General features: G+C 44.9%; 2 protein-coding genes and 1 long non-coding RNA gene across 6 annotated transcripts; all 3 read left to right on the forward strand.

Moving 5' to 3' along the window:
- The first annotated feature begins 1,956 nt into the window (after positions 1-1,956).
- Positions 1,957-14,989, forward strand: LOC100705177 (transcription factor 7-like 1-B). 2 transcript variants are annotated; one of them, XM_013276588.3, is made up of 12 exons: positions 1,957-3,193; positions 3,284-3,353; positions 4,462-4,601; positions 10,937-11,014; positions 11,660-11,777; positions 11,849-11,930; positions 12,544-12,618; positions 12,752-12,895; positions 12,998-13,163; positions 13,852-13,959; positions 14,035-14,083; positions 14,162-14,989. In XM_013276588.3, the coding sequence occupies exons 1-12, from the start codon at positions 3,017-3,019 to the stop codon at positions 14,692-14,694; spliced, it is 1,740 nt and encodes a 579-aa protein (XP_013132042.1). In that variant the 5' UTR covers positions 1,957-3,016; the 3' UTR covers positions 14,695-14,989. The 2 variants fall into 2 exon arrangements, with proteins under 2 accessions (XP_013132042.1, XP_005458373.1); XM_005458316.4 differs by having other exon boundaries at positions 1,959-3,193; positions 11,846-11,930.
- Positions 14,990-16,102: 1,113 nt separating this feature from the next.
- LOC112847580 (uncharacterized) lies at positions 16,103-18,205 on the forward strand. 3 transcript variants are annotated; one of them, XR_003221207.1, is made up of 4 exons: positions 16,103-16,232; positions 16,374-16,458; positions 17,463-17,868; positions 17,953-18,205. It is a non-coding gene; the product is annotated as an uncharacterized LOC112847580 (long non-coding RNA). The 3 variants fall into 3 exon arrangements; XR_003221208.1 differs by having other exon boundaries at positions 17,463-17,504; positions 17,651-18,059; XR_003221206.1 differs by having other exon boundaries at positions 17,463-18,059.
- On the forward strand, positions 18,206-24,280 carry LOC100705447 (caspase-7). The gene is made up of 4 exons (XM_003453601.5): positions 18,206-19,476; positions 20,983-21,146; positions 21,257-21,383; positions 23,881-24,280. Exons 1-4 carry the CDS (start codon positions 19,281-19,283, stop codon positions 24,135-24,137), a joined length of 744 nt encoding a protein of 247 aa, XP_003453649.2. The 5' UTR covers positions 18,206-19,280; the 3' UTR covers positions 24,138-24,280.
- The last annotated feature ends 697 nt before the right edge of the window (positions 24,281-24,977 follow it).

Consider the following 24,977-nt stretch of genomic DNA (forward strand, 5'->3'; position numbering starts at 1 on the left):
GTGAGGAACAGATATCCACAAATATAAGTGTGTGTGTGTGTGTGTGTGTGTGTGTGTCTATGTGAGTGTGTATCCGTGTGTGTATGAGTCTGTCTGTGTGTGTGTGTGTCTGCGTGAGTGTGTGTGTGCATGTGTGTGTGTCTATTTGAGTGTGTATCCGTGTGTGTATGAGTCTGTCTGTGTGTGTGTGTGTGTCTGTGAGTGTCTGTCTGTGTGTGTGTCTGTGTGTGTCTGTGTTCTAAGTGATGAAATTATTATTAAAATAATCCAGTGATTAAGAAAAAGATCAAATCAAAAACATCAGGAGCTGCTCAGCTTTGCATGATTTACAGTTCAAAATAATTCTTCTTTGTGTTATTCTGTACCTTCAAACAAGAAGCAACAATTCTGAGTGAAATTCTGAGTCCTCAGACTCAGGGATGTGTTTATGATGGAAACAGGCTCTTTGTCTTTAATGAGAGCTGATTTAACAGAGCCAGTCTGTCATTAACGTGAAGGTAGTCTCTGTGAGGCCTCTGTGTCACTCACATACTCAGTGTTTCTCTGCTTGGTCCTCAGACTTCCTCTGCAGAGAGCTGCTGTAATCTCAACATGCATGACTGTAATCTGCATGGTGCGAGGAGGGGGGACAAAGAGAGCCTTGAACATGAGGAGAAAACAAACAAAAAGACAGAGGGGGGAGGGGTGGGGGCAGTGGGGCAATACTGCCTAATTGCCAACATGCTGCTCTCCACAGGGAGCACAGCAGAACTGTGAGTGGGCAGTAATGAGTGTGTTCAGTGTTTCTGGGAGGGGATAGTACATCCCTCCTGCTCTGCTTCATCAGCACAGGCAGACAGGCTGGAAACAATAATCAGCTCCTCAGCCCGGCTCTGCTGATGATAGCTTATTTTCTTCTTCCCATCAAACCTGGAGCTCTAAACCGGCCCTAAACGCATCCCAACGTTTCACAAACACGCACACAGCGCTCGGGCCAAAACGGTTCTGGCTTCTAGAACCAGAACCCATCACTGTGCAGCAGAAACTGATACCGGACAGAATCGGTGTGCCAGCTGTTTTTACCTCATTTCCACCAATCCAGAGCCAGATCCACACGCTCCCACTGATACAGACAGACCTGTGAGCTGCAGCTCCTCTTCCGTCCAGCAGAGGCAGCAGTGAGTCCGTCCCAGTAGACTCCCAATTTTAAAGCTTTTATACAACTTGTTTCATTCACCCATTTATAAAAGCACTTTTGTTTCCTACACTCACCTGTCTAAATTGGATTAAGGCTTAAAGTTTGCATTACTACAGGCGTGGCCCCTTTGGCAGGTGGCTGGTGACACAGGTGGCTGTAGCTGCTAGCTGTCTGCTAACTGGACCTCTGGACCATGTTTGTGGCTGTTGGAGCCTTTTGGAGCATTTTTAACGACATCATGAGGCCAATAAAATGGCTGTTGTGAGGTTACTGTACTAACAGACCATCCAAGAGCTCCAGCTGGCCTCATAACACTTTTATATATAGTCTGTGGGGGCGACATGTGGACAGATACAGGTCTACTACACTCATCCAACCCGGATTTCAGACTCTCTGTAAAGTCTACTCCCAATATTGTTTATACAGATACCTGCTGAGATGAAGATAGCAGACAGCTAGCAGCCACAGCCGCCTGTGTCTGTAGTATTTAATATTTGTAGTTTTTGTCTGCAAATATTTACTAACTACTACCTGAGCGGGACATAAACTGGAAATGGAGACTTCCAACATAAAAGTTTTGCCTTATGAACAATGTTAGCTGCAACCCTGACTTTTACTTTGAAGGTGAACTTTCTCTATTTCCAGTTTACATCACATTTTTACAGTTTTACTACTACTTAGGTAGTAGTTAGTGAATATTTGCAGACAAAAACTACAAACATTAAATACTACTGTATGTATGTATGTATGTATGTATGTATGTATGTATGTATGTGTGTTTATTTCTTTCTTTATTTCTGCTGTAAATGTCGGACACGTTAACGCGTGAGTGTATGGGGGCTGACCCGCCGCTGGCGCCCCTGCTGGCCGCTGGAGGAGCTGCAGGGTGCGGAGTTTGAGGCCCGGGGTCTGTGCTCGGTCTCTGCGGTGGAAGTGTGTCCTGTTTCAGTCCGTTGGGGCACAAAGTGTCGAACTGCTCCTTTAAACTCTGAAAGTCTCCTTTTCTTCGTGTGAACTCCTCCTCCTCCTGTGCGCGCAGATAGGATCAACCTGTTGTGCCTGATCCGGGATCAGCTCAGCCCGCGGCCCCGTGCACCCGGCTCCGGTGAACTGATCCGGGGCCAGTGCAGGTCCCCTGCTCCTCCAGCCTCCACCCCCGCAGTCTTTTCCTTCCACTCCACTTGAGTGCAGCCCGTCTCCGTTCCCACGCCTCCAGCGATCGGCTTGAATCAGCAAACTGCGCGATATGCGGAAACGAGCAGAGTAAAACCGCAGCTGTGTGCGGAATTATGCACGTTTCAGAGCGGACTAACGATGCAGGGATCACCGCGGGCAGGCCCTCCACTTTCTCCGCTGGAGTAACTGCACACAGGGGGACGTGAACTTTTCGGGCTTGCTTTTTAAGATGTCGACGGTCCGTCCGTGAGGGATTTTAAATTCTAGTTTCATGTTTGGTGGGACGGGGTGTTTTAAAATCACTGAAGCATCTGTGGCGGAGAGTTTGCTTTTGTAAGGAGGTTTTTCTTGGAGGAGCTCGACTGAAGGAGGACCGCGCTCCTCAGGAATTCGACGCCTGAGCTGAAGTGTCCGTGAACGCCGCACGGAGCTAGCTAGCATGTAAGCTAGCTGTTGGGGGAGTTTTTTTGTTTATTTAACGGATTAAACGGAGAGAAAAGGCCGTTAAGTTGGCGTTAGCGCCGACTGTACGGGGGTCCCGAACAGCCGACCTTAGCTAACTACTTTCCCGGGGGAGGGCTTCGGTGTTCCGGGACTTTTGTGCACTAACTGCGAGTTAGCCCTTAAGTCGCTCCGAGTGTTAGCCGCCGTTAGCGTCCAGCCATGCCGCAGCTGAGCCGGGAGGACGGCGACGACCTGGGAGCCAGCGACGAGCTCATCGCCTTCAAAGACGAAGGCGAGCAGGAGGAGAAGCGCAACGTGTCCGCCGAGCGAGACCTGGACGACGTCAAGTCCTCCCTGGTCAACGAGTCAGAGACCAACAGCAGCTCGGACTCAGAGGTGAGTCCAAGCGGGGCCACGGCGGTGCAGCCGGGACTCCAGCGGGCTATCGGCGCTGTGTTTACCCGCCCCGTGTACTCCTCTGTGCAGGCAGACCGGCGCCCAGAGCCCCGTCCAGGTGTGGAGAGCAGGGCCAGGCAGAACCAGGTGTGCGAGGAAGGTAAGAGCCGCAGTGCTGCTTTATGAAGTTTATGAGCCCGCTGGGAGGGAGAGGGTCTCCAGCAGCAGAACACCTGGACACGGAGCTCTGTGTACCTGAGACCAGGTGAAACCTCCAAGAGACACACCTGTAACAGAGTCCAGGTGTTTCTGGGTACTTTATTAACATCATCCTCTATTTTCATTTAGATTGTTTTATTTCCAGCCCTATTTTACACCCATGTTTCTGTATTTGTAAACATGTCTGACCTTTTTTATTAATATTTTAAGCACATTTTTTCTGCATTTAAGGGATAATGCCCCATTTATGTTTACATTATTTATATAAATATTTCTGGATGTTTCAGAGAGCTTTTAGCAGTTATATTTAGAAACATATTTGCTATTAAGTATTTTGACTGTTTTAGAAAATTTTATTGGATTTGTGTAATTTCTTGGACAACTTGTCTTGCTTCATGTATTTGCTCCTGACTTTGCTGGAATCTTATTTAATTATATTGGGTGTGTTTCATTTCTTTTAGACTTTTAAGTACATTTGTAATGTAAAAAAAAATACATTTTTAGAAACTATTTATATTAAATTTAACATAATATATATAAAATATAAAATATTAATATTTATTAAAATTAAGACATTTGTTGAATATTTAAATATTAAAATAGTCTTAATATTAATAATATTTCTCATGCATATTTCTGTCATAATGTTTGGTGGGGGGTTTTATATTAATAGTTTTTTATTTTTATATCTCTGTTATTGGCTCTTTTAGAACACTTCATTTATTTTAATTAGATATTTTAGTAATAATAAATTATTTAAACATTTTTCATTGACTTGTTTTAAATTTGGTTTTTGGTATTGAATTATTTTAGCCGACATTTTTGTGCTTACAAATGTAAGCTTCCTCCTTCCAGCAATGCGGTGAGGTCAGAGGGTGTTTGGCGTCGTGCATTCCTGATCTTCATCAGGATGAGGGTTTCACTGGAGATGCAGCTGATTAATAATCTGATTCAGGTCTTGGGCTGTAAAAGCTGAACTGAATGTGAACCTGAACTTGAACTGGTCTCAGGTCAGTCTGCACTGTTGATCCTTTTTATCTGTTTCTCAGCTCTGAGGAAGCAGCAGCGTGATGGACGCCTCCTCCAGCCCTCGCCCTACGTCGGGTACCCGTTCTTCATGTTCCCTGACCTCGGGAACCTCTGCAGCCCGTACCTCGCCAATGGAGCGCTGACGGCGGGTGCCCGGACGGTAAGACGCAGACACAGAGATGCTGAAAGTGTTTTTTTCATTTGGTTTTCTTTTTTCGTTTTCATTCAATTTTTAATTAAAACATTTTCTTTTTTCTTTTTAGATTTTTGTCAATGTTATCTGAAAAACAAAATGTTTTCTATAGAATTTTAAATTTTATTATTGATTTTTTTTTAATTTATTTTGTTTTTCAGATATTTTTTTACTTTTTAGTGTTTTTTTGTTTGTTTTGTTTTATTTTCAGCCGTCTCAGTTGTCTGATTTATTTTTATTTTATTATCTTTTCAGCACACTTATTTTTCCACAACATTTTTTAACAAACTTTTTTTTTCCATGCTTAAATCTGTCATTGCATCACTTTATTTTTCCAGAACAGAAATTACCTGGAATATTTTTTTTTATCAGTTTGAGCATTTTTTTATTTGTTTATTTATTTATTTTTTAACTTTTTTTAGGTGATTTATTTTTAGATGTGTAATTACAGTTGGTACAGCTCAGTCACGCTTGTGCACGTGAAGCCATTCACGTGACACACTTTAACCCGAGAGAAGGCAGCAGCACAGGCGAAAATCACCCTGACTCACCTGAAGGCTGTGTGTGTGTGTGTGTGTGTGTGTGTGTGTGTGTGTGGGCAGGTCGAGCTCAGTGAGGAGCTGCAGATTAGCTGCTGTAGCTTGGGGTGGGTGAGCTGGGATTAGAGGTTAATGCAGTGTGACGGTGAGGGGCTCTGATCTGAAGGCTGCTCTCGGGCAGAGGCGGGGCTTAAAGCAAACCGTGGTTACAGAGCAAAGTGGATGATGACGAGAAGAAGGTGGTTTTACGGTTGTTCAGCCTGATCTGGAAGTCTGTGATGCGGTTTAAAAAGAGTCGATATGACAGACCGGAGGAAAGGTGGATGCTGTTTTAGGGACCACTGTGTTGAGAGGGCGGAGTTGTCCAGTTGTTATCCTGGCACCAGAGGTGGAGGATGATTGGTGCCACTCCCTGAGGTTGTTCCAAATAATCATTTTCCCCCTGAGGCCACATTTCATGTCAGTTTCACAGCCGAGTATTCCCAGGAACCCGGGTCTGGGGTTTCTTTCCTTCTCTGGTGTGTTTGAAAGTCTGAAAGCTCTCAGGTGGGTTTGTTATCTTTATCATTACCCGAGAACCCGAGAGCTGGTTAGCTAAGTCGCAGTTCGGCCTCCGACTGCTGAACCGTCTTTTGACAGAAACACTGAGAAAAGAGAAAAAGGAAAAGAGCATCAGGATAAAACTGACTCTGCAGTTGATTTCAGGTTCAGAAAAATTACATTTTTGTAATTTCTCTTCAGATTATTTTACATGTGTGATAACCAACAGTGGGTTATGTTTATCATTGAGATTACACAACAGAGCAAAGGAAGCCTTTATGCAGCTGCTGAAATACCAGAGCCGGGTCCAGGTGTCGGGTACAAGCCACACCTGCAGTCTGGTGATGCTGCTCAGGTGTGAAATAGCACAGGTATCCCTGCTCTGCTCACAGTTCAGACCTCCTGCACCTCTCTCAGGCTACGTCCACACTAATGCGTTTTTGGTTGAAAACGCATCGTTTTCTCTCCGTTTTGGCCTCCCGTCCACACTGAGACGGCGTGTTCCCCGAGGAAAAACGCAGCGTTTTGAAAACGCTCTCGAAAACGAACACATTTCTAAACGGAGCTGTCCCGTCGCAGTGTGGACACTTAAAAATGCAGACTTTCTAAAACGATGACGCATTTTAGTCATGTGATGCAGTCATGTGACCAATTAAACAAAGATAGCGGAGTGCATTATACAGCAGTTGTTTTGATTGCTCTCAATTTTGACAGCCCTAAAAAAGATTAATATCAGTTTGTACATGCTCCAGATAGCTTTTCTTCAAAATCTCTAATTCTCACTCGCTTTTGCGCATGCGCAGGACTGGAACGTAAGCGTTTTGGGCCGTTTCAATGTGGACTCACAACTATGTGAAAACGACTGAAAACGCTAGTGTGGACGCGGAGCATTTTCAGACCAAAACGCCGTTTTCAAATCTATCCGGGCTAGTGTTGACGTAGTCTCAGTGTTTCAGAGGAGCAGGAGGAGGAGGTGAGCCTGGCAGTCTGACCCATATGGAAAAGAAATAGAAAAAACTTATAAAAGACTTGCATAAGATGTGGCCTACTTCATATAGTGAATCATATAAGGCTTATAAAATTTACTTATGAAAGTGGCCACTTTCTCATTACTTTCATATATTGTTTTTGTAAGTATCCAAAACATACAAGTTTCATTTATATAATTTTTCATGGGATCTTATATCTGTTTTCACTCTTGTATGCTTTTCATACAAGTTTCACACAAGACAGATACAAACTTTATAAGATTTATATACATCTTTTCCATATGGGGAGGGTGGGTCAGAGTAACCAGGCTGTCATTAATCGGACACTGCAAACATGCGCACATGCACACACACACTGCACACATACAGTAGACACTGCAAACACACTAGCTTCAAGGATCTGAAAAAAGTTATGCTTGTGTGTGTGTGTGTGTGTGTTGTAATCTGAGCGTGTTCGTTCTGTGTTTTGGTAACACGTGCATGTTGATACATGTGAATGTCTCCATTTAAAGCTGCCCACACACTCAGGCCCTTTGCAGGTTAGTGCATAGACTGTATACAAAAGATTGATGGGGTACTGTGACATCATCGTTGGTGTTTAAACTGGTGATTTATAAACACCTCGGTGTTTATAAATCACCAATCACCTGGCTGACCCAGGACACGCTGGAGAGATTATATCTCTCGGCTGGCCTGTAAACGCCTTGGTGTTCCCCCGGACAAGCTGGAGGAGGTGGCTAGGGAGAGGGAGGTCTGGGCTTCTCTGCTTGGGCTGCTGCCCCTGCAACCCAGTCCCGGATAAGCAGAAGAAAATGGATGGATTTATAAACACGTGACAGGAGAACAGGTTTGGAAGCGTGTTCATGTCTGCTGTACTGTCTTGATGATGTTCAGTCATCCAGTCCCAAAAAGGTGAATGTTCATCTAGACATGAATTTTCAGTCACTCATCCAAGTGACCAATCATTTCTCCCAAAGTTGGACATTTCAGTGTGGAGCCCCTGGTGGCCATCAGAGGAACTGCAGCTTTCTGACTCTAATCTTTTAGCCTGAGGTTACAGCTGGTTCTCCACCTGCTCTGTGGGGTGGTGTCTGAATGTCTGCACAGAAGCCTCTGCAGAACAGAGAGCAACACGATGATTATATTTTTATTATATCTATATTTTTGTGTGAGCTTTGGATTTAATCCCAATTTGAACCAGTTTAACCAGTCTGATGTGCTGCTTTCAGTGTCTCTGTTTTGAGTTGAATCTCAGACCTGTGGGGACACGCTGGTGAAGTGTTGGTGATTCTTATTTTATACATGGAGCTTCTCGGTTTGTTTGTAGTGCTGTAATCAGCGTCTGACTCTAATTGGCTGAGCTGGCTCGCAGTCAGTCACACCTGAGCTGTAGTGAATGGAAGCAGGAGGACCAAGAGGGCTGAGCTTTAAAAGGTTGTTGATAAAGCCGGCCGTGTGTGTGTGTGTGTGTGTGTGTGTGCTTGTTTAGTTAAAGTTGGTCCCTCTCAGCAGGCTGAACAGTCCCACAGCTCCTTTGTTTACCTTCATATTGTCTGCAGAGTCTTAAAATACCAGGAGGACGACCTATTTAAACAGCCTCACACACAGAGGGACACACACACTCACACTAACACACAGACACACACACACAGTTCTGCTTTCTTCCTGTACACAGAACAGAAACAGTTTATTCCCAAACATGGAGGAAACAGGAAGTGCTTGCTGCTCTCTGCAGATCTGGGTCAGACTGAAGGTTCATGACACATGCTCTGACATCATCAAAGTGAAGGCGTCTCCTTCATCTGATCCTGAGGCAGAACCCGGACAATCAGGACCAGAACAGGAAGACAAGGCAGCAGCACAATAGGTGCCTTCACCTCCCAGACTCAGATCAGCAGTCAGGGTGGAGGCATCCTCCTCCCAACCACGCCCTCCAGGAAATGAAGGCCATTACATCCCTCAGAAAAGACCGCAGCACCATAGTTCTCCTCTCAGCCAATCATCGCTCCAGAATAACCTCCAACAGCTGGACAGCGAAAAGCACCTCGACCACAATCACTGCCTCCTCCATCCCACAGCACGGTGTAGGTGGAACATCTTCAGTGACCTACAAAAAGGAGCTCCATTCAGGCTGGAACTGCAGGTGGAGGTGGAACATCTTCAGGACCCTAAAAGCAGCTGGATGACTGAGCAGCTGGATGACTGAGCAGCTGACGTAGCAGAGCTGTGGACGTAAGTCAGGTCAAACATGTCTGCTGTTCGCCGTGAGCCAACGCTTCTGAATCCACCCAGAACATCTTGCCACCATCAGGACGCCTCTTTTCACTCAGGGTTACGCAGCACTACTTTTCTGGGGGGGTCTGCTTTGTTTATTTTGGAGTGCCTCGGTAACCCTGAGGTTGGACTCTGGAAGGAAGCTGCCGTCATTCTTCTACCCGGAGATCGCAGCAAGTCAAGGAGATGTTCAGACTCTGCTGCTCTGGCTAGTCTGCAACAGGAAGTCCTACTCAGCAACTTCCTGTTACTCTAAATATGTTGTGACACTGCCTACCACTAGGTGGTGCACCGCTCTGTGTGTAAACAAGCGAGGCGGAAAGTAAGACGATGCAAAGAAGTCATCTCACTGCAGTGTGTGTGTGTGTGTGTGTGTGTGTGTGTGTGTGTGTCCGTCCGGGCTCCGAACACATACGGTGCATCTTTACTTTACAGCTCAGTTAACAGCTGCACTGAAACACTCTGACCCACCTGGATGTTCAGGTGAGTGCTGATAATGTGCAATGATGGGGGTGATGGAGTGGCCTGTCCAGGTGTGTTGATCTGAAGCTCTGTATGTCCGTGTTGCAGGAAACAGTGACACCAAGATGAGACATTGCACTCAATGGCTGTGTCCCAATTGAGGGTCTGCACGCTTGAAGTACGCGCACTACGCGTACTACGTACGGTGCGTACGTGTGTGTATGTGTGTGTCCGGGCTCCAAACACATACGGTGGTGCGTATGTGTTCGGAGCCCGGACACACACATACACACACACACTTTGGTGCCGCTGCACCAAAGTGTTTGTTCATCCTGATGTGAGGAAACAAGGTGTCCAGATGGTGTAATATGACTTCCTGTGAGCTGTTCTCCTGCAGACATGAACCTGATGTGTGAACGTGTTCTTGGACACGTGTTGAAGCTTCACTTGGATCAAAACAGAAGTGGGCGTGTTGGGTTCTCCTTGTGTGGTGTTCCTCAGACGAGGTTTAGGTGAAACGTGTCTGAGCAGCTTTCGTTCCAGCATTGATCAGGGTTCGTACGGGTGCTTGAAATCCTTGAAAATGCTTGAATTCTAATGTCGTCTTTTCAAGGTTTGAAAAGTGCTTAAATTTCAGATGTGGTGCTTAAAAGTGCTTGAAAATGTAACTGTATTTCATTCACAATAAATAGCTATCTGATTGAATAGTTTTCTCATCAGATAGAGAAATAAAATGAGTCGCAAAAAGCAAAATTTCCCCGCCTGGGCTGCCTTGCGTCTGTTTCAATATGTGACCCCGCCCCTCCCTCGGACAGTCGGGGATGTGGTCGAAGTGAAATGTGCATTTTGAGTTTATACACTATGTATATAAGGTGACCGTTTCCTTTTGCAGTATTTTTGTGTGGTGCGTTTTTCTGTGTCCTAACAAAAGGGGAGCTAAGGTGTCTTTTCACATGGTCTTACTGAGGTGATGCGAATTGAAACATGCATTTTTTTGGGGGGGGGGGGGGTGCTGGAAAAGCTTAAAAAGGGACCTTGAAAGTGCTTAAAAAGTGCTTGAATTTGACCCTGAAAAAAGTGTATGAACCCTGATTGATGGAGTTTGGTCAATTATGACAGAGCCACTGAAACACGCAGTGCTCAGCCAGCTTAGCTAAAGTCTGCAAAAGTCTGACCTTTCAGTTCCTCCATCAGTAAGTTTGCTTCGTTTTCATGAGCTGGGCAGCCTCAGTGATGAGTTTACGTTTCACAGTGAGTTTGAGGCCGGAGGCTGCTCCTGTGGATTAGTCCGACCTGCTGGGAGGAAACTGAGACATGGCCTTCAGCAAAGACTTTATTAGGCTGAGGAAGATGATTTCCTGCAGGCTTTAATCCCTTCATCCAGATTTGTGTCAGTGCTGGGATTACTGGTAAATATTGCAGAGAAATCATGACCTGTGTGTGTGTGTGTGTGTGTGTGTGTGTGTGTGTGTGTGTGTGTGTGTGTGTGTGTCCACAGTACCTGCCCTTTCAGTGGCCGCTGCTCGATGTCCCAGGAAGAGCATCCGTCAGAGACACAGCGACTCCCTCTCACCTGGTAAGAGCTTAGAGATGAAACTCACAGCAGCTCCTTCCTGATTGGTTCTCAGGCAGGATGATGTTCCTCCAGTTTATCATGTTGTCATGGAGATAGTCACTGATTCAACGTGTGAGGTTAAAACAAGACAGACTGTGCTCCTTCTCATCCTCAACATCACCACACTGTAAATCAGGGCGATGTGCACAGCCTCTTATGGAGAGTGCACTTATTTATTTACTGCCCTAATCAGCTGCTCAGCCTTTGTAGTTGCAGTGCGCCCTCTGTTGGACAAACACAGCCATTTCATCCATCTCTTCTTCACTTCTTTGAGTTTCATTCTTCTGATGTTGCAGTTTTAATGATGTCCTGATGGATCTGCACACAGAAGAGCCGTCAGAAAGCTTTAATCCGATCATTCTGTTCTTCCAGCTCTGTGCTAATCCCGCTAACTGTTTCCCTGTTACTGAGTGCCCCTCACATAGCACTATTACAGTAGTGTCACCGGTAGAGTCAGACCAAGACCTGGGTCGGGGGGTCGCTCTGAGGGGTCAGTAACATGAAGAGCTGTTCATAAGAAAATAATCTGTCCTTCCTCTGATACAATAATCCAGAACCCTGAGATTATAATCTCATCTCAGCTGCTGTCTCTGTGTCCATCTGCAGTCCAGCAGTGTGCCGATGGTGCAGCACCCCCACGTGTCCCACCTCCACCCGCTGCTGTCCTATAGCCCCGAGGCCTTCTCCCCACCGAGGGCCTCACCTGGGTTCTCTCCTGAAGCAGGTAAGCGGCGTCCCTGCCTCCATCTTTAATCCTGTGGGCATGATGGTGAAGCTGAATTGTCTCTGCAGCAGGGGTGTCCCGGTCTCCTCACGCCTCCTGCTACCCGGTCTCCCCTGGAGCCATGCCTCAGATCCCACACCCTCTGGGATGGCTGTGAGTACCACACACACACACACACACACACACACACACACACACACACACACGGTTCACGGTTTCCATGGTAACCTCACAATTACAGCCTTCGCAGGAAACAATGATGCTGTTTCTGAGGGCAGAGAAAAAAACTCAGTCACATGGAAGCAAAGAAGAAATGTACTGAAGTACCACTGCTGACATGGATCACTGATGCTCTGCAGTGACCCTTTAAGCCAATCAGAGCTCTGAGCTCTTCTGGCACGGTTATGAATGAGGAAGCGACAGAGCGAGCGCGAGGAGCTGAACTTTCTGTTTGTTGATCCAGTTCAACCTGAAGGCTCCCGCCGACCAGGAAGTTATAAAAACACGGCATCACGACGATTCATGTGAAACCTGTCATACCTGCGCAGTCAGCTGTTGAATAATACGAGCTCATGTTTACCTAAAACTGGTAAAAGCAGGAAAACCCCCGGCCTTAAACACTGAGGGGACACGCCCACCCCCTCGGCCGTCCTGATTGGCAGATCCAGTCGTGGGGCCGGCGAGACTGCAGAGCAGGTTTCTGCACATGTTACACGGCTGTCAGGTAACAGGAAGTCCTCACATCTGCTTGTGTTTCTGTCTGCAGGCAGGGCCAGCACATGTACTCCATGGCCGGGGGCTTCTCGCCAGCAGCACTCGCCATGAACGCCTCCATGTCGAGGTAAGTGACCGAGACTAAACATGCCGTTTTGATGCTCATCTGTAGTTTGAATCAGCTCCACCTGCTCACTGAGGCTGAAGTGAAGCGTGATCCTCCAGTAGTCTGACATTTAACCTTTCCCTGTTCTGTTCAGTCTGGTGTCGAGCAGCTTCTCTCCTCGCTTGGTGCCCACCCCTCAGTCGTCCGTCCCCCACCCCGCCATCGTCCCCACGGGAGTCAAGCAGGAGCCTGAAAGTGACAGCTGCGACGGAGGCGGGGCCAGCAGCGTTCAGCCAAGGTAAAAACAAATGGCCTCACAGTTTAATTCCAGCAGCTGCTCCTCCCACCCATTTTGTCACCAAGGTTACGCTTACTGCGTCTTACCCCTGTGTCCCCGCAGGAAGGCGACACCTGAAACCAAGCGTGAGGGCGACGAGGACAGGAAGCCGCACATCAAGAAGCCGCTGAACGCCTTTATGCTGTACATGAGGGAGGAGCGGCCCAAAGTGGTCGCCATGTGCAAAGTGAAGGAGAGCTCGTCCATCAACCAGATCCTCGGACAGAGGGTACTGCACCAGGGGGCGGAGCTTAATTTTTAGTCTAATGTCTTTACACATTTTAACGTTCCAGCCACATTTTCTTCACATATTCATGTTTTCATATTTACATTTATTTCACGTTTAAAATGTAAAATTATTGACAGCTTTGATGTTTTCAGAATAAATCAAGTTTTATTCTTGATTCATAAATCAAGACAATTATGAATAAAATAAATTTTAATAATTAAGTCGTCATTTGGACAGAAAGCTGGAGGTCAGAGGTCACTCTTAGTGACTTTAAGGAGAACGAGATGTCAGGTGTAGTGTCATAAAGCCGTCAGGATGAATTGAAGAATCTGAAGTTCAGAAAGGATCGAATCAGTTTCATGTTTGAGATAAAAACTTTATTAAAATTACATAAAGGAAAGTTGTAAGATTCTCTGAATCATCAAACATTCAAAGTTATGATGACATCATTTCATCACAGCTAACATAATAGGAAAGTCATGTGATGAGGTAGATTATCCCTTCTTGATCCTACTTCCTGTTAAAAGAAGGTTCTTCCTCCTCACTGTGGCAGAGTCCTGCAGGACTATATAAATAAATATAAGTATATATAATTAAGTTTAAATTCTCAGTGGTGTTTGTTTGTTTGTTTTACGTGTTCGTGGATTCGTCGTTTTTCACGTGTCTGCTGTGTTTTTTCTGCCGTCAGTGGCACTCGCTGTCGAAGGACGAGCAGGCCAAATACTACGAGCTGGCACGCCAAGAGAGGCTCCTGCACTCCAAGCTTTACCCCGGCTGGTCGGCCAGAGACAACTATGTGAGTATGAGAGGTCATGTGATCAGGTGTCACATGTTCGTGTCAACTGACATGCTCACGACTCGTTTCCTGCAGGGTAAGAAGAAGAAGAGGAAGAGGGCGAGGATGGAGATGAAGCTCGAAGGTGAGGCAATGCTGTTTTCTTTGCGACAATGTAGAAAATGTCACAATGATGTCACACATTTGTGCGTCTGCTCCTCAGTTGCCGCGGCGGCACCGTCAGACGACTTCCCCCTGCAGCTGAAGAGGCCTCGTGTCTCCGTGGGAGCCGAGGACCCACCACCGCCTCCACCGCACACGCAGACTGCACACATGCGCCATCACCTGACGCAGCCGCACACAGTCTCCCACCTGACGCACACCCACCTGTCACAGGCGAGCCCCGCCTCCTCCTTGGACTCTCCTGCGACACCCACCACGTCACTGGCCTCGCCCGCCGCCCCGGCGCCGACGCACACGGAGCACACACACTCGTCGTCCTTCGGTGGGCACACGTCGCCGTACCCCGAGCAGCTGCAGCCGCTGTCCCTCACCACCAAGCCCCAGCGGCCGCCACTGTCCCTGAACCGCGCCACCGTCACCACGGGCCCCTCTACACCGTCATCCAACACCGCCTCGTCCCCGCCACAACGGCCCCCTCCTCTGTGCTCTCAGCCTTTCCTGGCCCCACCTCCTACCTCCTCGAGCTCTCATGGTGCCTTAACTCAGCAGCTCCGAAGAACCAATCAGCCGTGACGAGCGGCGTGAGAAACACAAATGAATTCTGACCTCGTTTTTACCGCCGCTGTTTTTTATGCTTTTTTTTATCCGTGTCATATTTGTATGTTTGTACGAGAATAAAAGGACGTGTAATTGGTCAATATTTGACTGCACCTCGGACTCCAAGGAACTATTTTTACACTTTTTCAGGAAGTAACGGTGAGGGGGGGGGGCTTAGTTTGTTTAACATGCTTTTTTTACCTGGTAGTTTTGAGTGTAAACAGATTTCCTGTTTCCTCCTCTTTGTCAATAAACCTTCACTCAGCTCTCACCTGACGTTTCAGAGCTCTCTGTGTGCAGCGTCAGACAGGGTCTGACTCTGGGGTCAAAGGTCATCATCAAAACATCACGCAAACATTTACGGTTTGCAGCAGACTATCAGAGTCTCTGTGGAATCAGGAATATTTTGAAAAAATCAAGCTTAGATAATGTCCGAGATTAACGTCACGAATTATAAAGAAAACAAGCTTCATCTCTGAGACTAAACAAGAGAAATAAAGGTGCACACGTACACAGTACTTTATTACACGCAGGCTTTTTCTTTGTTGCTTCCAGAGTTTCAGTGTTTTATGTGTGGTTTGGTGAGGACAAAAACACTTTCCAAAACTAATTTGGGAAAAATAATAAACTCGTACCTGTGATCATAACCTTGATTCCACTGACATTAATATCTTGGAAAGATTTAGGAAAAAGGTTTTGAGAAACACTCCGCAAAAGGAAATAAACTTGGAAAATCCAACATTTAAATTCAGAAATTTATCGCAAAAAAGGGCGACTCTCTCAGGAAGTAACGGTGAGGGGGGCCCCAATAAGCTGTGCCACACTTTATGCTGGGCATACACTGCGATTTTTTTCAGTCGCGTTATTCAGCTTCTGCTCAAACTGTACGATTGACTCGCAGGGGTTATAAGTTCGCAGGTCACGATGCAGGGTCTCACACTATACGGCCCGATGCTCTGATGCGACCTGAGTGCTCACACTGTGCGTCCATAAAATGAAGGTTATAACAGAAAATCTGTCACTCGCTCTCCCTCTCTGTCTTTCACTCACACAGACACACACCACCACCATCAACTTTACTAAATTGCTAATGAAAAACATTGATCAGGCAGCTGTGATTGAGCAGCAGTGTAAATCCAACTATTTTCACGGTTGTTGTGGTCGTGATAATTTTGTGAGGCCACATCGAAAAGGCTCGGATGAGCTTTCCAAAGTTCTACAAGTGCCTCCATCGCTTGTGTCCAGATCACACGCTGCACTGCTGCTCCGTCTTTTTCACCGACGTTTATGTGTTTGCGCGTGCGCAGTGTGAGCGGCTGCGGTGACACCCGAGCTGGTCGTGAGGTGTTAATTGCTTCTCGTTACCCCATGTATACTACACGATGCACGACGCACGATGAAGGCCAAACTCGGGCCGATCACCAAAACGGTCGCACGACTCAAAAATCGGCTCAAAATGGGCCAAAAATCGCACAGTGTAAGCCCAGCATTAACGGTGGCAGGTGACAAAAAAGGTAGATTAAAGTCATCAAAAGTTAAAAAGATGTTTTCCTTGTAAAATTATAATCTGTACAGAAACACAAATTTAAAGAGCTCTGCTGTTTTCTGAGATTAAAGTCATTAAAACATTAACATATCTGTAACTGCGTTCACAGGAAGGTAAAAAACGTCATGAATGTTCTTTAGAAATGTGGCTCCTCTCCGTGAGGTTGTAAGGAAAAACATGGATGCTTCCTGAAGGTAAGATTCCTGTAAATCTGTGTTTGGTTAGAGGCGGGCAGATGGATCTAAATATTGAGCATATCGATACCAACACTGGTACCAGTATCGGATCCATGCTTTGTTTCTCAAAGTCCAGTACGTATCCCACTGCCCACCCATACCTACTTTGTCTTCTGCAATTCATGGTCATGGGGGGTGGGGCTTGAGCCAATCGCTTACATTCACACAGCACATTTAAACAACAGACCCTGACCTTTAAAGACGGGCACATTTACACCCCAGCTCTCCAAAACACACAGCATCAATATGTAAGAAAAATGTTAACCAATTATTGTGAGTAGTAAAAATCACAATGCTGTCGTTGTTTAGTGTTAATTAAAATGTGTTCAGAATTTGGCAGATGTAAAAGAAAAAAGAAAAAGCTCATAAATAATGACACACTGCTCTCCCCTACATAAGCTAGTTAAAAGTATCCTTATCAGTAATACTGCTCTTAGTCTGCTTGGTATTAGATCAGTACCAATGTTTGCAGTGTTGCACAGCACTTCCAGATTCAAAAGCTCAACCAGGAAGCAGCTTCTTCCAGCTGTGAGTCCAGCTCACTTGTTAAAGGCGGAGGAAGATGTGGCAGGGCAGAGACGGAGGCGGCCTCCACCTGCAGACACCAGCAGCTTATGGTACAGGACTGATTCCACATTGGAGTAGAAATTAGACCAGAACACAGCTGGCAGGTGGTAAACTGGAATGAAAGTTCACACTGGTTCACAGGAACCAGGAATGCGATCGTGATCCCTGCTCCCTCTGGAATCTTTGAGTCCTGGTCCAGTTCCTGGGACACGTTTATCTGAACACCCAGATGAGGACGAAGATGAGCAAGTCCATGAATACCTGAACCTGCTGGACTGAAATCAGCCATGATAAACTTGTTAATTACGTTTCCTCCAAACTCAGAGCCGCTGCTGGACCATTACATGAACATCACTCACCATATATTTCAGAGGTTTGACTTTCTGCTGTTTTAGGTGCAGTCATGCCCTGGAAGGTGCCCAGTGCTCTCTGAGCAGGTAAGAGTTTCCTGTGTCACCCTGTTCCGACAAAGACCCGGCAGAGGAGCTTGAAGGAAAGACCTTTACTCCCAATAATCTGGGCCTGAACACAATCCACACAGCTGCAGGTACATCAGCCAAATCACGCTGCTTTATGCTGTCAGGTAAAAACCCTGTGATCATGGACAGGAAACCCTATACGAGCTACACTGGGGAGGAAGAGGTCGATTTAAACAGCACGAGGCCTCCACCCGAAGCACAATCATGGAGGGTGGAGGGGGTAATGTCATCATGCCTTAACGTAAGTTAATGAAGCTCTTCCATCACCTGACCTCTGGAGGGCGCCATAGATCATGGAGAACAAAGATGTGCAGACGTCCTGGTGAGAGCTCAAAGACGTCCTGATAGCAGTAAAGTAAACTTGATTCCGCTTCACTGAAACTGACTTTCACTTTTTCTTTCAAAGGAAAAACCATCTCTGGACTGAGAAGGGAGCCTAAGGGTTCATCTTTCACCATCTTACATCATCTTACTCTCTGTGAATGTGTTCATGACCACTGATCAATGGTCATGACAATTTGCATATGAATGACCATAAACTGACCTCATATTGTTAGTCAGTGGTGCTAGTTTCAGTCATTATGCACATGTACTGTTTATAAGGTTGGAAATCTGCTGTCAGCTGAGACTGAAGAAGTCACCTGGATGATGATGAAACATTTCTCCCACTGATATGCCATGTAGATTCAAGATTCAAGGTCTTTAAAAACCAGAAATTACAAATAAAAAATAAGTCTTATTTGGGGTAAAATTAGGAGCTAAAAAGGTACTATTACGAACTATATCTATGAACAATACACAAAGAAAGGACAGAGACAATACAAAGTTATGGTCAGGATATTGTAAACAAGAGGACGAAGACACGTGCAAGATGCAAAAAGTGCAAATAAGCATATTGTTCCCAGGTCCAGTTTGTAGTAGATTTGTGGAAGTTTGTGTTGTTTTTGAGTCTTTTGGTGAGTATTGTATCAAGAAGTAACCCCAGATACTTTCTAAGATGAAAGATTTCATAAAAAAAAGTAAAAATCAGTTAAAAAACCTGACTGTCCCAGTGATTTATGGCAGTTTATGCACATTTCCAAAATGGATCAACTGTCAGTGCAGTGTAAGAATACAGAAAAATGGCTGTTAAAAAAAGAAAACTCCACTGCAGGTTATTTTTTGCTCATTTTTAATTTTTTGTCTTAGATGATAAAACTGTAAAAAATTCAACCATTGTTTATCAGTCAGTGATTAAAAAACCTTAAAATTAGGGCTAAAGTTTATATTAAAGTTTAATTTAAAGTTTATAATATCATAAATCTCTGAGGAAAGATGATAAATTGTACTGAGATTTTCATTTCTGCTAATCTCAGATTACAGTGAAGCACATCTAATCTGCTGTTCTCAGATCACACATCACAGGCACTCAGCTCACGCCTTTCATGTGTGAGTTGCGCTGCTCACAGGCCGAAGGACACATCTTGACCTTTGACCTGCAGGTGTAGCTGATTCCTAGCAGCATGCTGGGCCACGTCACTGCTGTCAAACTGATGGATTTATGGTCAGCAGGCGAGTGTTGACTCATTGTGAAACTCAAACAGCTGAGGGCATCGTGACCAGCGTTACCTGCAGGAAAGGAAAAAACATAGTTGTGCAACACCTGTCCAGGGCAGTCCACCATTCTGTCAGGTGTGCCAGACGGCGGGGTTGAACCTTCACACCTGCTGCAGGTGGAGAGCTAACAGATGCGCGATGGATGCCGGAGCAGGGAGTAACCGCGCGGTGGTGGTGTACGTGGCCCAGTTTGACCCCGGCGTGAGTCTGGGGGACAGGGCTGGAGCCCAGAAAGACGCCAAGAGACTCCACGGCACCCTCAGCAGGCGGGGCTTCGAGGTGGAGCTGCACAGCGACCTGAGCGGTGACGAAATCTACGAGCTGTTTGTGCAAGGTAACATTTCCATGGAAGCATCATGTGTGGTTTGAAGGATAAATCACCTGCAGCGGGCATGAGCTCATGTGCAGGGCGTGAATACTGTATATCCAGCCTCACTCATCTCACAGGTAACCAGGTGCTGCTGATCAGCAGGTGAGAGCGCCTGTGTAAACGCAGAGCTCTGAGCAGGTCTGCAGCTTTCACACATACAAACTTCCCAGCAAAGTCATCTCAGTTAGATGCTTATTGGCCCTGCATGCCTCGGTTAGCAGGTCAAAGGTTAAAGTTCACGGCAGCAGCGGTCTAAAGGAGAAAGCCTCTTTTCTCTGTGACAGCGCAGCTTAGGTGTGCAAACCTGCATCTGACTCTGGAACAGCGAGCTCTGGACATTTATTTATTGCTCTATGGATCTTTGGATTTATTTATTTTCAACTCTGAGCACCATGAGACGAGTGCCAGCTCTAATACATTAAAGAGAGAAGAAGAATATACTGATGGATGAATCCATGTTTTATATTATTTATATTATTACATATTAAAGACCCAAACAGCTGCAGGCCGGAGGGCAAATTGAATCATGGCGTGATGAGGTGAATGATCAGCTGACTGTAGAGTGTCTGTGAGCAGCTCACTGTGCCATTCAGCAGCTCCAGGCTTGAACCTCCCCTCAGGAGGAATGTTGGTCTCGTTACTGAGAGAACCTGCTTCTCACAGGATGGGCAAGGTGGATCATTTATTCACTCCAACATCAAAACAAAAGTTCATCGTAAGTTTATCTTATCTGAACAATCACATGACTGACTACTGGTCACGTAGCCCAGGTGTGTTAGCTCATTTAACAATTTCCCATATGGGATCAATAAAGTATCTAATCACTGATCTTACAGTAGCACCAGCTCTGTATTTGATGCTGTATTTTTATAATCTTGAGAGCTCTTTCACCACTGATAATGTTTGCTTTGTGCAGAGTCACGTCATGCATGCCTTAACCAGTAACAGCCGTTGTGATGCCAGTAAACTCAGACTGGATTTAATCCAGCTAAAAGAGAGAAAGCCTGGCTATGCTGGGCTGCTTTTGCACTTCAGTTAGCTGAGGTGAAGCTAGCAGATAGCTAGCAGAGACAGCCCCCTGTGTCACCATCCACCTGTCAGTCAAAGAGGCCACAGCCCTAATAATGCACACTTTAAGCCTTAATTCAGTTTAAACAGGTATGGGTTTATTAGTTTTAACATGGAAGTCTATGGGGACAGACTCCCTGCTGAAACTGCTAGATGTCAGAGGAATTGCACTTTAACACCTATTTAATTACTAACAGCTTATTAGATAGTAATAAAAAAATAAAGACAGGCTAGCTTTTGCTTCAGTGTTCCTGTTCCTCATGAGTAACCACTCTGTAGACAAGGCATACATGCATTGAGCACGTGCATACCTGCTGTCATGTATGCAGTGTTATGGCTGCTGTGAGATTGTTGACTGAGGGTCACTGACGGCACTTCGGCCTGTTTGTGTCTTTTCTGCAGAGAGCAGGCGGCCTGTGAAGGACTGTTTCCTGGCTGTCTTTTCATCTCACGGGGAGGAGGACTGCGTATTCGGAGCTGACGGGAAACCCGTCCGGCTGTCTCGAATCTTCGCATATTTTGACAACGAGTGCATGGAGAATAAAGCCAAAGTGTTTTTCATACAGGTAGGTGGCAGAAGGGCGAGGACGACATGAGTTTAGGTCATGTTGAGGGAATAAAACAATCAATTTCCTTCTGTGATGCTGAGGTCATCCTCTCGATGCTGTCTCTGCAGGCGTGTCGGGGAGACGCTCTGGATGATGGAGTGGAGGTGGACTCGGCCGGTGATGCCACCGACTGCAACTTCTCTCTCCACCTCTCTGCTCCTGTAGATACAGCTGTGATGTATGCCACGCCCCCAGGTAAACACCAATCCTTCAACAGACCACCACCACTACCCTCTAAACCTCCTCAGCGGACACTCAGACCTCCTAAACTACCCTTCAAACCTCCTGACAGGCAGCTTAACCATTTTATCCGTCCCTAGAACCTCCACAGTTACCATGAAACATAGAACTTGAACCTTCTTTATGACAACTATAACACTTGCAATATGATCACATCTCTTCGGGGACTTTTAAGGCCTACCAAAGGACTTCTAAACCTCCTTAGTAACCACAGAAATCTTCTATACTACCCATTAACCTCCTCTATAACTACTGAAATCATTTTAACTGTTCATGGAATCTCCTCACCTGCCACAAAAGTGCCCACCTCCTCAATGACTACTGAAATCTGTCAAACAAACTCTCAGAGCTCCTCCATCATCACCAGTGTTGGTCAAGTTACTTGAAAAAAGTAATCAGTTACTAATTACTGATTACTTCCCCCAAAAAGTAATCCCGTTACTTTACTGATTACTTATTTTCAAAAGTAATTAATTACTTAGTTACTTAGTTAGTTACTTTTTAAAAACACAATTTACAACCTGAATAGGTGATAAAGCGATAGATCTTTCAGCCCAATTCTACTTTTTCTGCATAATCCATCATACAAAATGTAATTAAATGGAAACGTATCTTTTTAAAACGTTAAATCTTTTAACTTTATGCATCAAGCAAAAACTTAATTATATGCAACATTCTCTGACTGGAAGAAATTTGTTTAACATTTAAACCTATTTTCTGCACATTCCAGCACATAAAATAAAATATTTTTTTGTGTTTACACTCACTCTTTCAAATAGATGCAAGTAAAACACAGCAGAAAATAAATAAAATCAAAGACTAGCGGTCCTGTTGCTCTATTTTCACCTGTAAAGCAGGAGTGGGGCAGGCGGAGGTTTACCCTGGTGCAGGTGTGCCGCGGCGGTCAGTGGAAGAATCCGCGAGTTTCTCTGTGAATTTCCCATTACAGTCGTAGCGCACTCGCTGCTTCCTTGGAAGTTTAGGGGGTTTTTTCGCTGTAAAAAGAAGTTTTCTTCACACGCACAATGGACAGTAATGTTTTTGTCACTTTTTATGGAATCAAACTCAAAGTAAGGTCAGTACTTCCACGCTTTAAACGCTGCATGCTCATACTCTCTCCCGCACTCATATATTATCCATTGTTGATCTGCAGACAGCTGTTGTCACGAACGTCGCACGCGCTTACGTAGTATGTTTGATTATTAATGTATTTTATGTATTTCTGTTTTATATTACTGTGAAGCACTTTGTGGTTTTTATCCTGTGAAAAGTGCTATATAAATAAATTGATTTGATTTGATTTGATTTGATTTACGTCACTGTCATGAGACATTCTCGCAAAAAATCATGGTTTTATAACGCAGTAACGCAGCGTTCCTACGGGAAAGTAACGGTAATTACGGTGTAATGTTAGATTACTCGTTACTTGAAAAAAAAGTAATCAGATTACAGTAACGCGTTACTGCCCGTCTCTGATCATCACTATGGTTTGTCTTTTATGACAACTAAAACAAACCTCACCAGCAACTGTTCCACCCTACCAAATCATCTCTAGAACAATCAAATAACCAAATGTACCTGCAGAAGCTCCTCGGTGACATCTAAAACCATTTTGAGCATTTCTTCATACCTGTCCAGTGACCTTTGATGATCTTGACTATTTGGTCTGTTCTATGAGCACCTAAAATACCCCTCAAACCTCCTAACTACTCCTAGAAACTCCTCAGTTACCACAAAAACACCCATAGGAGATTTTATAATATATTTATAATAGGATTTATAATAGGATCTCTTAAATAAATCTCAAACCACCTGACACGTAAAATCTTCTAAAGAATCTATTGAACCTTTTCTGTGATCATAAAACTTCCTCAGTGACTGCTACAGCATCCTAAAGATCCCTCAAAACTTATACTGAAACCTCATAAACTACGCTTAGAGGCTCCACAATGACTACAAAGCCCTTGAACTTCTTTAATGACCCTACACATTCCTAACTGAATCTAGGTGACCTTCTCCATCCTAAATATTATTAGAACTTCCTCAGTTACAACAAAACAAAACAAAAAAATAAGTTCACTTTTCAAGCAGCTTTTTAAATCTCTCTGACTATAACCAGCCTACCAGAGGTCCTTGAACCTTCTCACTGACCAGTCAAATCTCCACAAGGTCCTTTCTCCAGGAGCCCTTAAACTTAAATTACCAGTGCAACTTCTTCAGTGAATCCTACAACTCCGTGAGGACCTTTAGAACCTTTTCCTGAAAACTGAAGTAGTAGTCTTGTCAAAACTCTACAGAACCTTCTTTGAAAACCATAACACCTTTGAAGAGACCACAGAACCTCTTCATTTATGACACCTGGTGGTGACATTTGTCTGATTCAGCAATCTCCAGATTTTTCACCATGGTCCAGAGACCAGTATCTCTGTTTACCTCCTCCTCTCTCCATCAGGTTACGGAGCCTTCATGAGCCCGCTTGGATCTGTCTTCCTGCAGACGTTCTGCACGTTGTTGGAGGACGAGGCCCATCAGAAACTAGAGCTGACTCGCCTGATGACCCGCCTCTCCCACAGGGTGGCCTACACCTTCCAGGCCAAAGGTCGTGAGCTGGGTGGGAAGAAAGAGATGCCGTGCTTTCTGACACGACTGACCAGAGAGGTGTTCCTGTCCTCAGAGTCAGAGAGAGAAGCCAAGACTGCAGATCTCTGATCCTGGGAAAGGTTTTCCTAAAGTTCTTGAAGATGTTGTGTCACCATAAGGCTGAAAATTTCTTGAGAAGTTTCACAAATTTCTGCTGTTCATTGATCAACTTTAATGTGACTGCAATAAACTGGAGCTTGTTTTCTCATTTATGAAGGTTATTTATTCACTTATTCACTCATTATCCACATAGTCACACATTTTTATATCTGCATTTATTTTTACTTTGATAAATACATCTGAATATGAACAAATAACTGAGTATCAGAAATGAACCGCAGGTAGTTTTTAATAATTAAAAACAGCACATTTAGAATTGGTGCAGAAATTATTTTTAGTGCTTAAAAATTTCTACTCTTGTATTGAAACATTAAAAATAAATCTTGAATTGTTGGTTGAAGAAAAAAATTATTCCTAAACTAAAGTGTCAGTCTGAAGAACAACGTCGTATATTTAACAATAAAATCTAAGATCTACTGCATATGTGAGTCTAACAGGTCGATATAAACATTAATTTAAGAGTTTTAACCTCCTCATCAGCAGTGTGAGGGTTCAGCTGTGGATGAGTCACATGTTTAAGCACTTAAACCAGAAACCAGGTGAGGGTTTGAGCTTTACATCTGTTAACAGGTGACCAGTCAACCTCCAGGGTCAGGCTGGATTTACATTTCACGTGTTTTGTCCTCTTAGAGGACTGAGTTATGGGAATCTTAGGTGGAGATAATGAACATTTGACCCTGATTCAGGAGGCTCCACTTTATCCATCAGAAGAATGAATGATCATTTATAGCCTGATGTTTCTGAGTCATCTCCTTGAGTCAGCAGGTGTGTGCTCATACAGAGACACGT

Source organism: Oreochromis niloticus, linkage group LG7 (genome assembly GCF_001858045.2).
Source record: "Oreochromis niloticus isolate F11D_XX linkage group LG7, O_niloticus_UMD_NMBU, whole genome shotgun sequence".
Lineage (NCBI taxonomy): Eukaryota > Metazoa > Chordata > Actinopteri > Cichliformes > Cichlidae > Oreochromis > Oreochromis niloticus.

Excerpts from the sequence above, each read along its gene's own strand:
- LOC100705177 (XM_005458316.4), top strand. The coding sequence starts at position 3,017 with ATGCCGCAGCTGAGCCGGGAGGACGGCGACGACCTGGGAGCCAGCGAC. Across the intron at positions 11,778-11,845 it reads TGGGTTCTCTCCTGAAGCAG|CAGGGGTGTCCCGGTCTCCT; the intron begins GTAAGCGGCGTC and ends TTGTCTCTGCAG. Across the intron at positions 12,896-12,997 it reads GCCAGCAGCGTTCAGCCAAG|GAAGGCGACACCTGAAACCA; the intron begins GTAAAAACAAAT and ends GTGTCCCCGCAG.
- LOC100705447 (XM_003453601.5), top strand. The coding sequence starts at position 19,281 with ATGGATGCCGGAGCAGGGAGTAACCGCGCGGTGGTGGTGTACGTGGCC. Across the intron at positions 19,477-20,982 it reads CTACGAGCTGTTTGTGCAAG|AGAGCAGGCGGCCTGTGAAG; the intron begins GTAACATTTCCA and ends TCTTTTCTGCAG. Across the intron at positions 21,384-23,880 it reads GATGTATGCCACGCCCCCAG|GTTACGGAGCCTTCATGAGC; the intron begins GTAAACACCAAT and ends TCTCTCCATCAG.